General features: G+C 39.8%; 1 protein-coding gene across 1 annotated transcript in view; it reads right to left on the bottom strand.

The window, feature by feature from the left end:
• SPEF2 (sperm flagellar 2) overlaps positions 1-17968 on the bottom strand; it is a gene marked incomplete at both ends in the record, with an annotated part of 204416 nt that overhangs the window by 49457 nt on the left and 136991 nt on the right. Inside the window, 4 exons of the mRNA XM_080719700.1 lie at positions 1897-2035; positions 5038-5166; positions 7185-7338; positions 15599-15779. Of these exons, the coding sequence (XP_080575826.1) occupies positions 1897-2035; positions 5038-5166; positions 7185-7338; positions 15599-15779 (603 nt within the window). The remainder of the gene's footprint in view (positions 1-1896; positions 2036-5037; positions 5167-7184; positions 7339-15598; positions 15780-17968) is intronic.

Below are 17968 nucleotides of genomic sequence, written 5' to 3'. Positions count from 1 at the left end.
GGTTTCTGTGCTGGAGAACAGAAGAGAGGGCAGTGGTAGCCACTGCATTTAGATGAGTGAAGAGTCTGCATGTGTAGGCTGAGACCCAACCAGAACCGGGAAAGCAAACAGGTGTGCGCCACCTAGTGGAAGTGGAAGGTCACTAAGAGTAACCTCTAGAATGGAAGGGAGCTGGGCGTGGTGGTGCATGCTTGTAATCCTGGTCAGTATTCTGGAGGCTGAGACCAGAGGGTCGCGGTTCAAGGACAGCCTCAGCTACTTAGCGAGGCCCTTTGCAACGCAGTGAGATCCTGTTTTAGAAAAAAAGGACTAAAACATAGGGCTGGAGGTGTAGCTGGAAGGTACACTTCTCCTGGGTTCCATGTCTAGTACCGCAAAAAAAAAAAAAAAAAAAAAAAAAAAAAAAAAAAAAAAAGAATGGAAGGGAAAAAAAATGACAGTAAATAAAGAGCAAGGTTCTCTCCTCTCTCTGTCTCTCTCTCTCTCTCTCTCTCTCCACATGTTTAGGTTTTTAACTTCATCATTTCCTGCAGCCACAACAAATGACAACATACATAGATTCAGAGGGCAGAGATATACAACAGAAATCTGAGAAGCATAAGAACCATTAGTATATGGGATAAAAATAATGTGCATTTACCCTGGATGGCTACATGGATAGAAGCCACGAATCATAAGAATAAAGACGATTGCTTTCATTTGTAAGTGGAAGGCAGAGAGCAGAACTAAATACCACTGCTTTGTGAGGCTCATAGTAATAAGCGACTTTGCTGTCCTGGAATAAGGTTACGTTAAGCATTACTGCTGGAAGATTGTCAGACTGAAATAGGTGTGTTTGCATCTTCTTAAAAACTTTCTTATTTTCCTACAGAGTGACAGTTCTAAATAACTAAGATGAAGATTTTACAGTAGGACTTTCATTATGAAACAAAGACTGAGAAAACAAATCATAAAAACTGTTCTTTAGGTGGCAATTGCTGTTTCTGAAGAGTACTTGCTATTTGAATCCTATTTACCCAGTAACCTCTACGTTTTTAGTAAATGTTCCTTGCAAACTGTAGTGAATTACAGAAACTAGTTGAGCCACTGAAATTGCCTTGTTGGATTTAAAGAAAATACTTTTATTGGTGCATTATAGTCTCACATCATAATGCAGCTCATAGTGGTAGGGACATACACACACGCAGCACTTTGGCTGGGGCTTTTCATAGGTGAAGCTGTTGAGGCCTAAGGCAAGCAGGTGTACTAGTAGTTTGTGGAAAATGTGGGGCTCTTGGTGTCCTGAACAATCAAGTCTCCTGACTCTCAGATAAAGGCCTTCCTACTCTGCTGAGACACCTTTTTATGCTTTTTAGGGGAGACAGAAGAGGATGAGATGCAATAGCTTTTACTCGCCATGAGATTCTGGGAAGCCCTTGGAACTCAATAGAAAAGTAGAAGTGAGTCTTGTGTTTGCTCGGGAATCAGCCTAACTGGTAAAGCATGCCAGTGAGTGACTTCTTAATCTTCTACCAGTTGACTTTGACTGATAACAGGCCTAATGCTGGAAAAAATGTGAAGCATTTTTTTTTTTACCTCTGAAAAATATTTAAAATTGATCTATAATCTAACCTTGTAAACTAAGGTTCCCACTGCAATATGAAAACTGAACCCATAGATAACATGTGAAACTGATTATCGCAATGAAAACCTTTAATACATGATTTACTGTTTGAAAAGAGGTAATACAAATGTCGTACTAAAGTGCACTTCATGTGTTTAAGTGCATAATTTTATAAAGATCAAAATTTGCATTTGTAAAAGTAATTTAAATTTGTAAGCAACTTAAAAATCCTTGTCTATTTTGGGGATCCAGAATTAAAAAAAAGTATTTTAAAAAGTCATACAGTACTTTACCTGGCCATCTCATTCAAAAACCTCGCACCCAGCCATTTTTCCATTAATTTATAGACATCGACCACCTTTGTTACTAAATCTTCAAGGACAGACAATGCTTTTGCCTTTATCAATTCAAGTCGAAACTGTGTGGCGATCTCTATTTAAAAAGAGAAATAAGGATTTTTTTCATGTATTATACGTTCTGATGAACCAAATTCACTTTCAAACCAATCATGCTTTGGTTTGTGAGGCTTTGGGTCTGTACACACGTACAAATGAAGAAAAGTGATTTCTTACTCATCTCCTTAGGAAGCAAAGGTAAGTGGAGACTTATTATACTAAGGGAGATCAGCCAGAGTCAGAGAAGCAAGGATTGAATGTTTTCTGCTATATATGGAAGCTAGAGAGGAAACAGGAAACAAAAGGGACTTCGGTTAAATGAGGAGAGAGACCAATAGAATAGTGTAAGGGGACTGAGGGAGGAAGTGGGCAGGGGAAGGAGGAGAACTGATGAAGGAAGCAGTTCAATCTTACTAACCTGTACAGGGAGGAAGGGAGAACAGGGTGGGCTCCTGAGAGAAATACGCCAAGTGCTCTGTACCTGGATGTTAGTACCATTTTGAATCTCACTAGGATGTATAATTACAATACACCGATAAAAGTACAAAAAAGACGCGAATGCAATAGGTAGTTAGGGTCATTTGAGAAATTATCTAAACCAAAGCTGTAGTTGAACCTAACACTTATTGCAGTTTATAGCAATGCACCATTTGGTCAATAGAATAGGAAAACACACATAGATGATTTTCAAATTTCAAAGTGTGTGTGTGTGTGTGTGTGTGTGTGTGTGTGTGTGTGTGTGTGTCTTACTTATTCTCTTCCTACTGAAGAATCTTAGGGGTGGTGTTATTGTTGTATTTCAGTATTGCTAAAACCAGGGCAAAATTTAAGTGTCGCTGGGCCTATTGCTGTTCCTGACATATTATAAAATCTGGATTTTACCTCCAAAATATCTTTCCAATCTTTATTCTTTGCATTTGGTTGCTGGTTTAGTGCTGATTTTTTCTCACTAAAACTTTTGCAATAGTTTCAACCCTGCTCTTCCTAAACTTCCTTTTCCCACATCAATTTGAAATCCCCTTCTACACTATCCAGACAATAATATGAATAATGTCTCCCTGCACATGTGATCACAGTCCCTCTTCTGCTTGGAATCTTTCCTTAACTCCCAGTTGCCACCAGGAAAAGCATCTAAGGTTTTTGGCAGGACCCATCTGATGCTTCATGGTCTGGCCTTTCATCCTCCAAGTCATTCCTTCCCAGAACACACCTCATACTCCTGTTCTCCTTGCTACTTGCTGCACGTCACTTACTACGCTCCTCACCCCTCTCTGCCTTGGCGCCGTCTCTCATTCCCACCCCAGTTTGTGTCCTGGTCACTCTTCTCTATCTGCAGCTCAGCTCACACATGCGCCCCTCCGGGAATATATTTTTGGACACTCCTTTGCTCCCACTGTCCTGATGCCTGTCTCCAACATCACAACATATTGTAAGTGATTACTTCTTTCTTGCACTGGACTGAGTTTTACTTTGTGTTTGTTCTGTTTGTGTGTATATATATATGTTTCTCCAGCAACTACTACAGGACTTGGCATATAGAAGAAACTCAAATTAGCTTTTATTATGTGAATGAATGAGTTTGCCCACACTAAGAACATGTATTGAATGACCTGAGGGATAAAGCATACTGGAAACCACTGCAATCAGATGTGAAGGTGGCAAAGGTGTGTGTGTGTGTGTGTGTGTGTGTGTGTGTGTGTGTGTGTGGTGTGTGTGTGTGTGTCCTGATTCTCCTAATGCCTCGGGTCTCCCTCTGTTCAGTGTACTTCTGATTTTACTGTCGGATTACAGATGTGGGTGGTAGTGGGCTAGGAACTGGGGGAGAGGGGAGACATAAGGAGAAAAGTAAGAGGTGAAAAGCATGAACTTGACAGTTCATGGTTCTTCAGTAGGTAACGGTGTCCTGGCTTACCCAACTCTGCACTTTTATGGTTTTTGTTATCTAGTACCTTGGCTGTAGTTCCTTCCCATAGGCTGTTTTTGTTCAATTTCCTGGTATTTCAAAGGCCAGTTTGAATTGCATATAAGACAATGAGAAGAGCCACAGGAGAATATGCCTTGCAGGTACTGCTATGTAGGGAAGAGGCCTTTGAACACTGGAGATGCGTCCCAGGCTACTTTATGGCCTCTGTTTCTAGAAACTCACTTTCAAGGCCTGTTAGCCTTTGGTCTAATTAGGAAGACCTGAATTATTCTTTTTTTTTTTTTTTTTTTGCAGTACTGGGGATGGAACCCAGGGGCATTCTACCTCTGAGCTACACCCCAGCCCTATTTTTTAGTCTTTTCATTTTTTGAAACAGTGTTTCACTGAGTTGTGAAGGGCCTCACTAAGTAGCTGAGGCTGTCCATGAACCCCGATCTTCTGGTCTTCGCCTCCCAAATGCTGGGATTACAAGTGTGCGCCACCATGCGTGGCTCTAAATTATTCTTAATAAAATATAAAACCATTTATTTTAGGTAGCTCTTACTTAATCTTATAAAATCACACCTGTTTTCAAACATTTTCTTTTTTATTGTATTCTGAGATTTTAAATATATATATATATATATATATTTATTGTATTCTGAGATTTTAAATTATATATATTTGTTCTGGATATTGAACCCAGGGGCATTCGACTTCTCAGCGACACTCCCAGCTTTTTATTTTGAAACAGAATCTCACTAAGTTTCTGAGGCTGGCCGTAAACCTGGAATCCTCTTGTCTCAGCCTCCCATGTATGGAAAATTACCACCATGTCTGACTATATCCTGAGATTTGAATTGCTTCCCTTGCTCTTCGAATCCCTTCTGGCATCTGTCTCTTTTTGAGATCCTGCAGACAAGACTGATTAGGTGAGGCCAAAACATCTGACTCCACAAGTTAACCTGAGCTCCGGTAGTCAATTCAAACAACGGACTGAGAGTTATCTCTTCAGCCTGTTTGCATTGTGCTCTCTCAGACACAGTCTGAGGCGACTCACGAGCCTGTTGCAGGCAGTTTGGCTACTGGTCTACTTTCTACTGAAAAGCATCATCTCAGCTGTCTCCCACCGCTACCTTCAAATTGTAGGGCAGCAAGATGTTCTTCCTTTATTTTGAGCTTCAGTTCATTTTTCTGTTCAATTTCAGCCATTTCCTCGGCTGTCACTGTTACAGGAGAGGCTTCTGCTATAGGTGGTGATTTACCTGAAAGGGCAACAGGGCATGCTGAGTAAATTACCAACACAGGAGTGCATGGACATTGCACTGGGGGAAAACAAGGACAAGGCACAGATCACGCAGTCATAAATCTGTAGCGATTTAGAAAGAGGGGCCTTGGTCTCCCCAGCGCGAAATACTGATCATCCTTCCTTGAGGATTCTCCATCTGGCATCTCAGCCGGACTCATAAAATCACCCCATTTGTGTGGCACCATAAAAGCAAGGTATGCAGCAAGCGCAGAGATGATTACAGAATCCGAAGATTCTGTAATGGTGAAATTCAGAGTTTGGGGATAGAAATTAGGAAACTCGCCAGGCGTGGGAAGCAGAGACTGGAGAATCGTGCTGGTTCGAAGCCAGCCTTGCTGGCTTAAGAGACCCTGTTTCCAAATAAAAAATAAAAACATAGGTCTGAGAGTGTAACCCAGAGGTAGAAGGGTTTCCTGGAACCCCAGTACCACCAAAATAAATAAATAAATAAATAAATAAATAAATAAATAAACTCTAACAATGTTGTGTATGACATTAGCCACCTGCAGAAGGGTCGCTTCATAAAGGATTGTCCCAGGTCCCCACCCAGGAAAGACTAGCAGACAACTTTAAGAAAGTATGGCTGGAATGTGGATGGTTTTCAAAAATGTAACTGATTTTATTATCTTTTAATTAATAGTTATCTATAAGTACTTCAGTAACTACATAGAAGAATTGGAAAATAAGAATTGGCTAGTATTTGAGGATTTGTCCATGGAAGACGGCAGTGTGATTCTAGTTGCAGGCCCACTTTATGCAGTCCTACTTAGTTCCATGATTCTTTCTTGAGGGTTCAAGTCTTGAGAAGAAGACATAAGTGCCATTTATTATAGAGGGTTGGATTCCATCACTGATTTCATTACACAAAAGCTTTGTCTTCAAATGCTGCATATTTCTAAAAAGGAAATCTGAGATGGACTAAAGGGTCGGGCTCTTTACTGAGGCACTGCTCTTTTCTGTGCTTCGAGTGCCACTAACCACCCCTTCCTCCACCTCAGTTCTTTCCCTTGGCTCCTTTCATGTCTGCTTAAATGCCCTCCATCTGGGAAGTGTTGACTGGCCAAATATCTGCCTTTGCTACTAGACTCAGCTTCTCACAGGGGAGCAACTGTGGCTTTGGTTTTTGTTTTGAGCTCACTATTTTGTGTGTGGGGGATTGAGGATTGATCTCAGGTGCATTCTACCTCCATATTACACCCTGAACCCTATTTTGAAAGAGTCTTCCTAGGTTGATGAGACTCTCATTATTTGCTGAGACTGCCCTCAGATCTGTAATCATCCTGTCTTGGCCTCCCAAGTACTGGGATTACAAGCATGTGCCACCATGCCCAGCTTTACTTCACTATTGTGTCCTTGATGGCTGTCATAGCATATTTCGAATGGCAGGTGCCTGGGTGAAGCCACTTTCCTTATATGCTTCCAACCCTTCCTTTCTTGCCTGAAGTTAACTAAAAAATGTACATGTTAGAAATATTCAGAGGGGAGGGTAATGCTCATGCTGGAATTGTCCTTAAGGTTAATTGGAGATCTCTCCCAGCCTGAGTTTTCTTTTTCTTAATTTTCCCTTCATGTCTCTGAGGCAAAAATTTAGGCAGGAAGGTTCCAGGAGAGGACTTACTCGAATTCAAGTTCCCCTGAAACTCAGATACATACGTGTTCTGTGGTTGCTGTAGCAAATGACACATTCACACAAGTTTCCCAGATTCCATGGTGTCATCTTGGAAGTCCTTTTATATGCTTACAACTGCTTATGAGATCTGTTCTGCCTTGGATACATCTAGTGATTTGGATAAACAGGTTAGGTGGGACATTGCAGTGTGATCTGCCAACTAACACCACAGTGCATAGGAGCCCGGCTCTCTAGTTTAGACTTAATAAACAGTATTCCAGTGGCTTAAAGACTGGTTAAAGGCTCACTTTCTGCCAAAGAGAGGCTGAAGCATCCAGGGTTCTGGTTGCTACAATATTAAATACCTTTTGCTTTTTTGTCTGTCTTTTTTTTCTTAGGTGGCTCCTTTTCCTTTTTGACTTTTTTATTTGGACCCATCTGAGGAGACTTTTCTTTGGAGTCTGCTGGCTGGTTCTCTTTTTCTTCTTCCATGAGCCTTTGATGGATTTCAGCAGCCACCTGGTTGTAGAAGAGCAATGTTTTGGTAACTACAACATTTATGGAATATGATAAACATTTGGATTTAGTCATCATTAGATTCTTCTGGAGCCCAATTCACTGTAAATACCCTGCCGGTGTATTTGATCTTTTAGAAAGGACACACTTCCATGCTCTGCTGCAGCCCTCTAAAAGGCAGCTTTCACTTTCCCAAGCACTGTCTGCAAAGCTTCTTACATGTCCTCAGTGCTACCCTCAGACAGTGCCAACTCCATGGCTAGGCAAAAATGCCTTGAGAATATTCTCAGGTGCTATGAACTTAACACCAGCTACTCTTCCACATTCCTGTTATCTCTTGGCTTCTGATAGAGGCATTTCCCTGTATACTTATCAGTGCTTCTTAACTTTTTTTTTTTTTTTTTTTGGTGGTATGGTACTAGGGATGGAACCCTTCTCTGGGCTACACTCCCAGACCTATTCCATATTTTTATTTGAAAACAGGATCTCTTAAGCCAGTGAGGCTGGCTTCAAACCTGTGCTATCCTCCTGTCTCCACCTCCCAAGCTTGGAGATTACAAGCGTGTACCACCACGCCTGGCTTAACCATTTTTTTTAACAACTGATCCCCTAGCAGGATTTTTTGACATTTTCTCCTAATCAAATCCCCTCCCATACAGTTTTGATATTATAAAATTATATTATATATTTGATATTATAAAATTATATATACATAATATATTTTATAAAATTATATATTATAAAATTATATTTGTTTAGGACTGTGCATATATATGTAATCTTTTTGTGGTGCTAGGGATGAAATCCAGGGGCCTTCTACCTCCAGTCTACACTCCCAGATCTATTTTATGTTTTGTTTGGAAACAGGGTCTCACTAAGTTCCTGAGAACCTCACTAAGTAGCTGAGGCTGGCTTTGAACCTGTGTGATCCTCCTGTCTCAGCCTCCCAAGCATGGGGATTACAAGCACGCACCACCACACCTGGCTTTTTATATATATATATATATATATATATATATATATATATATGTATATATATATATATATATATATATATATATATATATATATAATCACATCCCCCCGACTAATTTTGGTGATTGTTGCAAGTCCTACATTAATTAGGTTGTGGACATTTGAATCCTGGGTTTCCATTCTCCTCTAACATTGGACACTCCCCAGGAAAAGACAATATTTATGAGGGTGACTTGTTTCATGGGCTAACCTCATAGTTCCTAACTTCATGTGATTGGCTGATTTTTTTTAAAATATACTTTTTCGCCGGGCGTGGTGGCGCACGCTTGTAATCCTCGTGCTTGGGAGGCGGAGACAGGAGGATCGCGCAGGTTCGAAGCCAGCCGCGCTGGCTTAAGAGACCCTGTTTCAAAAATATAAAATAGGTCTGGGAGTGTAGCCCGGAGGTAGAAGGGCTTCCAGGAACCCCAGTACCACTAAAAAATAAAAAATAAAATAAAATATACTTTTTCTGCTGCATTATAATCACACATCACAATGAGGTGCAGAGTGACAGGCACGCCATGCACACAGCACTTGGTGAGCTCCTCTCCATTCCAGAGAGCTCCTCTTTTCACTCTCACGTGTCCTGACCGGAGAGAATGGTTGTATTATCATCCGCTGCTGTGTTTAATGGGTTTAGCCTGATATTATGTCTTGGAAGAATAGGTGAGGGAAAGGGAGGAGAAAGAGAAAGAGGAGTGGAGGTGAAAGAAAGACGAACAGGCACACTGTCTACCCTCGAGACCCTTCCAGTCTTATGGGTGAGACAGACCAGTCAGTTTCTCCCTTCTCCAAATTCCTGCCACACATCATGGCTTACCATGTAACCGCCCTCACTATTTCATGAGTATTACGTGTCACCCCACCCTCCAGTGGATTTGCCTGCTCCCCAGAGCAAATCTCCAGTCCTACTTTTTTCCATTCTCCATAGTTTTGGACACTTGTACTTTGTTCACAGGGGATGCCTGGTAAATGTTTACTGTGGGAAGACTTCCTTTTAAAAGAATCATATTCCACAGAATGAACCCACAGCTTCTTAAATATCAGCAGCACCTTGGAGCGATCCAGAAAGGTTTCAGAGAACAAGCCATGTTTTTGTTTTACTCACAGATGCCCTTTTGATAAAAATGGATTTCATGCTATATACTGTACTTTCAAGTTCTTGGTAAAGCTGAAAACAGGCTTGTTAACATTCCCCGCTAAATTGCAAGCAATTCATTTTTGAATCTGTTCTTGCAAAACATGGTAAGTTAGCAATTTCCTTTAAAATTGGATTTATCTCCTTGGTAAACAACCTTCTGATGATGATGATGATGATGATGATGATGATGATGATTACCATAATCTGCATTTTTCTAGTCCACTTCCTTCAAAGACCTCTGGGGCTCTTTCAAAAGTTAACATAATTTACAATACTTAGCAATCTAGGTTCTAAGGCTGGAGAGTTCTTTAAACATAATACCTTAACATTGTAAGCATTAAATATGACTTCTTTGAAATCATTGCCTACCTACTAATTAGAAGAAAGTTTTACTAAAAATTAACATAGCATAATAAATGGGTAGCTCTTGTTAAAAGTACTGTGTAGAAAAGCTTTCAGGAAAGCGCTGCTTTTCAATTACCCGAATCTCAGCTGGTTCTGTTTTCCCCACATCAATTTACTGAATCATACCTGTCTCATTTGGAACTCAAAGTTCCCTAAACCTTTGTTTTATACCAAGGAAAAGTTTAAGCATCTGGGTTCTGGGTGATAAAACCATGAATAATTTTTTTATTTTTTGTCTGCCTTTGATCAATGTGACATCAAAGTCATAATATCTATTAGAAACACAGAAATCTGGATTTATATATAATTGTTATTAACAGCAACTACTAATAGCCCTTTGTCCTATGCTTCTTGTGATGTTTTAAAAGCCTAAAAGGAAAATGGTATGACTTTAAATAATGTCTAATAAACTAATCAATTATATTTGTAGTTTCTAAAACATTTCATATGCATTATTTCATTGAGTCTTTTCAATCTTTCAGGGATATCTTCCATATTACAGAGAAGAAATTGACGATCTAGAGAAGTTAAGAGATTTTCCTAAATCACACAAGTTAACACTTCTATTACATTATATACATATATGGGAATCCCAGTGCCCACCTTCCCTGTATGGGAAGTGGAGGGAGCTGGGAGGGAGCTGACCAAGTGCTGTGTGCACGTATTTCACTCTCACTCTGAACTATATTATGTTGTGAGACTAAAATGCACCAATAAAAGTATATAACAATAACACAGGTTAATCAATACACGTAACCCGTTCTTTCTGTTATAGTGTTTAAAACTATAATGCCTTAAATGTTATTTACTATGAATTTTAATGGGATATATAATATTTGTGAGTTATGTTTATGTAGCTCAGCTAACAATAAGAATAATTCACATTGTTTTCTGGAGCTCCTGTATCTGGCCTTCCACTCTCTGGTACTTAATACTTATGGAGTCTTCGTGCTGGTCATCACTGTCTTTATCATCTTTAAAACTAACATCAGCATTGTGGGTTTAGCAGCAGCATCTCAAGGCTGTATCTAGCATCTAGTATTATGTTACAGGTGGCATTATGCTAAGCTAGGGGATATGGAAAGTTTAAGAATCTAGTTAAGTATTTAGGAAAACAACTAACAAGGTCAAAATTATAAACAATGGTCTGGATATTTAGAGCCAAATGAGTGAGATAGATGATAACCCTATAAGGATAGAAACAGCTTGTGGTCATAGAAGGCTGAGGAGACAATGGCACCTCGCTGGTTAGGAATCCAGGCAGGCACTAGTCCTGATGGTTTAAAGAAAGTACAATATTGAAGCAAAGAGAAGAAGGAGGGGCATATGGCTGCAGCCAAAGCATTGAAATTGGTGATGTCCCTGAAAAATAGAGCAAGCACAACCAGTCAGTTGATAAGAGGGTTGGATGAGTTGGTACTGGTCAGGATGTGGAGGGCTGAGTCTCTAGTTATCTATGTCAAGGATTTGGAATTCTATGGTGGCTGCTTGAGATGATCACACAATGTCATTTTCCTTTTGGCTCAATAATGAAGAGTCATTTTTATATCCTTATAAGCATCATATGCCTTAAAAAATCTAATATGCCAGATATAGTGGCACACACCTATAATTTTCGTACTTGGGAGGCTGAGACAAGAGGATCACAGGTTTGAGGATGCCCTCAGAAACTTAGCGAGATCCTGTTTCAAAATAAAAATAAAATGGAACCAGGCATGGTGGCACATACTTGTAATCCCAGTACTTGAGAGGCTGAAACAGAAGAATCACAGGTTTGAGGCCAGCCTCTGAAACTTGGTGAGGCCTTCTACAACTTAGTGAGGCCCTTTTCCAAATAAAATAAAATAAAATAAAATAAAATAAAATAAAATAAAATAAAATAAAACAAAACAGGGCTGGGGGCATAAATCAGAGGTAGAATGTCTCTGGGTTTAATCCCCAGCACCACACCACCATTCCCACACACATCCACACACACAAATCTAACAATTATTTTCTTGTATCTGGATCATTTTTCACTTTTTAATTTAATGTAGCTGTAGATATATTTGGGAAATAAATCTACCATCTTGCCGTGTGCTTTATATTTATATTGCCTGTTCCTCTTTTTTCTTTCATTTGAATATTTTAAGTTATTTAATTTTCTCCTTCTGTTAGCTTGGAAATAACATACAATAATTCACTTAGTGGTTACCCTAGGTAAAACACCATGAATTATTGACTAAATAATAAACCAATGAGTTAATAATTTATGATGTAATTCCTAGGATAACCAGTAATAGACTAGTAATAGAATTCATTACTTCCAAACTTAAAAAGGAGAAAAAGATTCCATAGTTTGGCGATTGTGAATTGTGCAGCTAGAAACATAGATATGCATGCATTAGCCTGGTAGTTTGGTTTCCATTCTTTTGGGTAGATACCCAGAAGTGGGATTGTTAGATTATATGGTCATTCCACTTCTTTTGAGGATCCTCCATACTGCTTTCCAAAGTGCTTGCACTAATTTTCAATCCCACCAACACTGTATTAGAGTTCTCACTTCTCCACACCCTCCTCAGCATGCTGTTGCTGCTTGTTCTTAATGACGGCCATTTTAATTGGAAGTAAGTAAAATATCAGGGTAGCTTTGATTTGTATCTTTCTGATTGCCAATGAGCTTGAACATTTTTTCATACATTTATTGGCCATTTGAATTTCACAATCGCCAAACTATGGAATCAGCCAAGATGTCCATCAACAGATGAATGGATTACAAAACTATGAGATATACACAATGCAATTTTACTCAGCCATAAAGAAGAACAAAATTATGTCATTTAGAGAGAGACAGATGGAGCTGGAGAACATTATGCTAAGTGATATTAGTCACAAAAAGTAAAAAATTGATGCTCTCTCAATATGTGGAAACTAAGGAGAAAGAGGGTCATAGAAGGAAGTCTAGATGAAGAAAGAGAAATCATAGATGAACAAATAAAGCCATCCAACTGAGGGTTATGAGAGGGGAAAAGAGGAAAGTTCCCTAATGAATATGCTGTACATTCACAAACATATCAGTAAGCCAAACATGAAAAGGAGGGAGGGGGAGGGAATGAGTGATGTGTGCCTCTGCCATCTTGTACTCCATTAAGGTGAATGACTACAATACAGCAGTAAAAAAATAAAAAAGGAAAAAAAAAAACGGAAGAATGTAAAGATACAAAGGTTTAAATTAAAGGATATCAAAAAGATAAGACGTAACAATATCTCAAATATAATTTATAGAAAACATTATAGCTAAAGATGACCTCATAGTAAGAAAATATCCAATTCATCAAAAATATTTAATAATTCAAAACTTGCATATAACTAATTTCATTCTCATCTTTTTATTGCTACCATCTTGCTGTGTGCTTTATATTTATATTGCCCGTCCCTCTTTGTTTTCTTTCATTTGAATATTTTAAATTATTTAATTTTCTGGGTCTGGGGATGGAACCCAGGGCATTCAACCTCCGAGCTACACCCCCTGCCCTATTTTTTTATTCTTAATTTTGAAACAGGGTCTTACTAAGTTACGAAGGGCCTAAGTAGCTGAGGCTGTCCGCAAACCGTGATCCTCCGATCTCAGCCTCCCGAATGCTGGGATTACATCACTCTCTCATCTTTATATGAAGCAAAAATTGATACAACTACAGATAGAATATGAATAAATTCACCCTCATAGTCGGTGCTTTTGTCTTAACTCTGAATAATTCAAAGAAGGAGAAAACAAATGCAAGGAGGAAAAAGAAGTTTTAAATGATAATGCATATATATATGTAATTAATGACGTATTTATTTTGAAATAAAAAGAATAAATTATAAGGTAAGTTATACAAATTAAAATATAAACAATGAGATTTATATGTTGATTGAGCAAAGTTTGTATGGATATCTATCAATCAATCAATCTAATTTTTCTGTGAAAGCAAATGTGCTCTCTCCTGATGTAGAAGATAGCATATACTCCTAAGATATTTACCAGCAGCATGTGCTCAGGTTCCAGTGAACATGTACAAGAATAGTCCTAGCAGTTAGGTCCATAATGGCATCAGACTGGAAACCCAAAATGTGTCAGTAGCAGCCTAGTTAAGTAAACTGACATGTCTTCTTATAAAGGAATACTACATAGCAACAAAAATGAAGAGACTATAGTTATATTAAAAAACATGAGAAGAATTTCATCACTAATGTTGCACAAAAGAGACAACAGGCATTAGTAATTTATTTAAGCTCAAAGGCAGGCCGAGCCACATTAGACTGTTTAGAGATAATGACCTGGGTAATAAAGGTCTTAGGAAAATCAAGAAAATGATTTCTACCCAGGCAAGATGGTGGGGGCAGAGCAGGTTAGGGTCAGGAAGCAGCGCCAGGACTTGGCTGTGGGTATTTCCTGTAGGCGGGTCCATGAGGCCTTGTGACTACATTTCATGCATTTTCCTGATGTGTGACCAAATCTACACTAAAATGTTTAAAAAAAAAAAAACCACAAGAAAATGAGAGGCAAAACGAGAGGCATTTATAATTACTTTTGAGAGAGGAAAAAAGTAAGAAGAACAAACAAAGAGGGAAAAACTGAGGAAATCTGGAGGCTGCTGCTTGCGAAGATCAGAAGAAAGCCACAGGAAGGCCAGGAGAGCCAGGAGGACGGCAGCCCAGACGCTCCTCATTGTCGCTGCGAGGAGGAAGCAGGGAGGCGAGCGCCTTCTTAACCTCACTCACAAAGTCCTTGGGAAAGTCAACACTGCTTCCCCTTAAATGGGGTTCATCAGGGAAAGCCGATGGAGGGTCCACACAGAAGGAAACCAGAAACCCCATGTGTGGACCCAGGAGCTGGCAGATGAGGGAGCAACGGTCACTCCAGTTAAACCTGGGTGTTTCTCCCCATGGTGTGGGGCCTCTGTTTGGGTGAAATTCATTTGTGTGTTTTCTCTCTCCCTTCTTATTTGGGTGAAAATGATATGAACTTTGAAGTCATAGATCTAGGTTCAAATTGCCTTTTGACATTTCCCTGCTGGGAGTTCTGGGGCAAGTTTCTCAATCTTTCTGAACCTTAGTCCTCCACTGTAAAGATGATAATGATACCCCACAGGTGATTCAGGAGAAACGCCCAGCAGAGAGGTAGAATACCAGAAGCCTATGTACCAGTCATGTTTTTTTATGTGACTCTGTCAAGTGATTTTTAGAATTTGGTTTCATTTCTTACTGTTAAAATCAGTAGCTTCACAGAAAACTTTGAGTTTCTGGCTGTTCTTGGATAAATGGAAAATCTGGTCATGCTGAGCCTGATTTTCGAATGGCACACTTAGCCAGAGCAGAATAGCACAGGGTGTGGTTTCTAGGAGCCAGTGTCTTCCTCTCTTCACACATTTTCCTATACTTCTCAGGTTAATGCCTCATGAACCTTCCATGTCTGGCCCTTTAGTCCCCTGAACTTGGAACCCTGGCCCAGGGCAGAAAATAATCTGAGTTTTGGTCCATTTCATTTATGATCTCAAATAATTGTGGATGAAATAATTTCATTTCCTACTTCATCAGAAAACAAAATTGTTGAAAGCATGAATTTCTATAATGATTTAGAACATCGTAGAACTTCTCTACCTGAAGCACATTACCAATCTGGCACACAGTGAACGGGAATCATGGAGTGCAAATGTAGTAACAGTGAGCACTGCTTACCATGTGAGAGATCGCTAGAGAAGCTTGCTGCCAGGTGTCCATCACCAGCTTCTCGTCTGACTCAAAACTCGACTCTACATTTTCTAGTGAGCCATCGACCTTGCCCTTCAGTATTGTTTTGACTTTGAGTTTGGGCACTGACGCATCCGGAGAAATAGATATTCGAGGAACTAGAGGAATTCTTTAGAAAAAAAAACAAAGAAATATAAAGATTTTATTTAATAGAATTCTATCTTTGGGATCAGGTTTATGTTGTCACTTTTTTGTCCTGTTTTTAATCTCCATTTCAAAGTTTTCCTGAGAGAATGTGTTTATTATTATTATTATTATTATTATTATTATTATTACTTTTGTGTGTGTGTGGTACTGGGGCTTAACCCCCCAGGGGCATTCTATCTTGAGCTACATCCCCAGCCAGTTTTTTTAAATTTTATTTTGAAACAGGGTCTCACTAGGTTGCTGAGAGTCTTGCTAAGTTGCTGATGTTGGCCCTGAACCTGTGAACTTCTTGTCTTAGCCTTCCTAAGTACTGATATTGCAAGCATGCACTACCATACTGGTTCTGAGAGAATTCATTTAGTGGGATAAAAGATTATAAAACACTGAATTCAATTTTTTGTGGTCCAAAAAGTCTCCTTAATAAGAGGAAATGCGGACTTCCGGGAAGATGGCGACCGAAAAAAGCGGGGCTTAAGAGCCCCGCTAACAACTAATCTCCATTACCACAAAATCAGCGCCTTTCATAGCCAGAAAACACCATCACCAGAGAAACAAAAAAATCACCAGGCTCCAGAGAGAAAGCAGACTGAGAACAGAGCTCAGAGCCACAGAGGAGATACACTGGCCTCATGCCCAAGGCCGCGGCAGCAGCGCCATACTGCCGGCGGCAGCGGCGAGTTCACCGGACAGCTACAGCAAGCCGAGGTGAGCCGCTGCGGAACAGCCAGGCGGGATTTCTCGCCGCAGGTAAAATCTAAAGCTCCCAGTGGCTGAGCTCAGCACACGCTGCAGGGATTCAGAGTGGAAATCAAAACCAAGAAGAAATACACCAGCCTCATGGCCGAGGGCGTAGCAGTGGCGCCATATTGCCACCGGCGGCAGCAGCAGAGAATTCACCGAATCCAGTACAGATACATCTGCGTACTCAAGAACAGTGAGTCAAATTGCAGGCCACAGAGAAGAAATCCCAGTACTGTACTCCCTGGGACTTGACCCAGTGGGGGAGGGGCGGTGGCAGAGATATCACACTATAGGAGAACTTGCAACCTGGCACCCCCCACAGTCTAAAGCAGCCTCTATTGACTCTCTGGGTTGGAGACTCTGTGATACAACCCAGTAAAGGAGTAGTGGGGTCTGAGATACTATTGACTCGAGATCCAGAACACCTTAAGTGAAGTCATAGTGACCCAAGGGAAGAACCCAGAGAAGGCACAAACATCCGAAATCATGGGAAAGAGGAATAATACTGGAGCAATGAATGCCCACAACCCCACAACATCAGAACCCGATAAAACACAAAATCAGAGATTTCTAGAAGATCAAATCAGGAAAATAACTGTAGAAATAATAGAGGTGCTTCGAAAAGAACTCAGAGAGCCAAAAAGAGATAAAGGATGCAATTAATGAAGTAAAGGCCTCAATTCAAAGCACAAACAACCGATTAGACCACATGGAGAACAGAATCTCGCTCTTAGAAGATGATCATTCCAAAAATGAACGCATAGTTTCTAATCTAGAAAAAAATATCCGACAGCAGGAAGAAATATGGGCCCATTTTAAGAGAGCTAACCTAAGAATAATTGGAATAGAGGAGGGAAAAGAAAGTGAAACCAAAGGGATCAACAATCTCTTCAAGGAAGTAATAGCAGAAAATTTTCCAAACATAGAGCAAGAGGTTGATACAAAGGTCCAGGAAACTTATAGAACTCCCTTTAGACAGGATCAGAGAAGAGGATCCCCATGCCACATAATTGTCAAAATGACCAATGTGGAAGCCAAGCAGAGAATCTTAAAGGCAACAAAAACAAAGGGCCAAGTGACATTCAGAGGCAAACCAATTAGAATCACTCCAGACTTCCCAAACCAAGTCATGAGAGCCAGAACGGCTTGGAGTAACATATTCCAAACTCTGAAAGAAAACAACTTCCAGCCAAAAATTTCCTACCCAGCAAAACTTTCTATCAAATTAGATGGAGAAATAAGAAGCTTCTATGACAAACAGAAACTGAAGGAATTTATGTCTTCAAAACCAGCACTAGAGAAAATACTCAAAGAGATTAACTACAAAGAAGAAATAGGTAACACACACCAGAACCAGAGAAACAAGATTTTCCATCCAACAGACAACTAAGATTGGTTATCTGTGGAGAT

This window comes from Muscardinus avellanarius (assembly GCF_963383645.1).
Source record: "Muscardinus avellanarius genome assembly, chromosome: 1".
Taxonomy (NCBI): Eukaryota; Metazoa; Chordata; class Mammalia; order Rodentia; family Gliridae; genus Muscardinus; species Muscardinus avellanarius.
The sequence above is the reverse complement of the archived record's forward strand: the minus strand, read 5'-3'. Positions and strand labels throughout refer to the sequence as shown.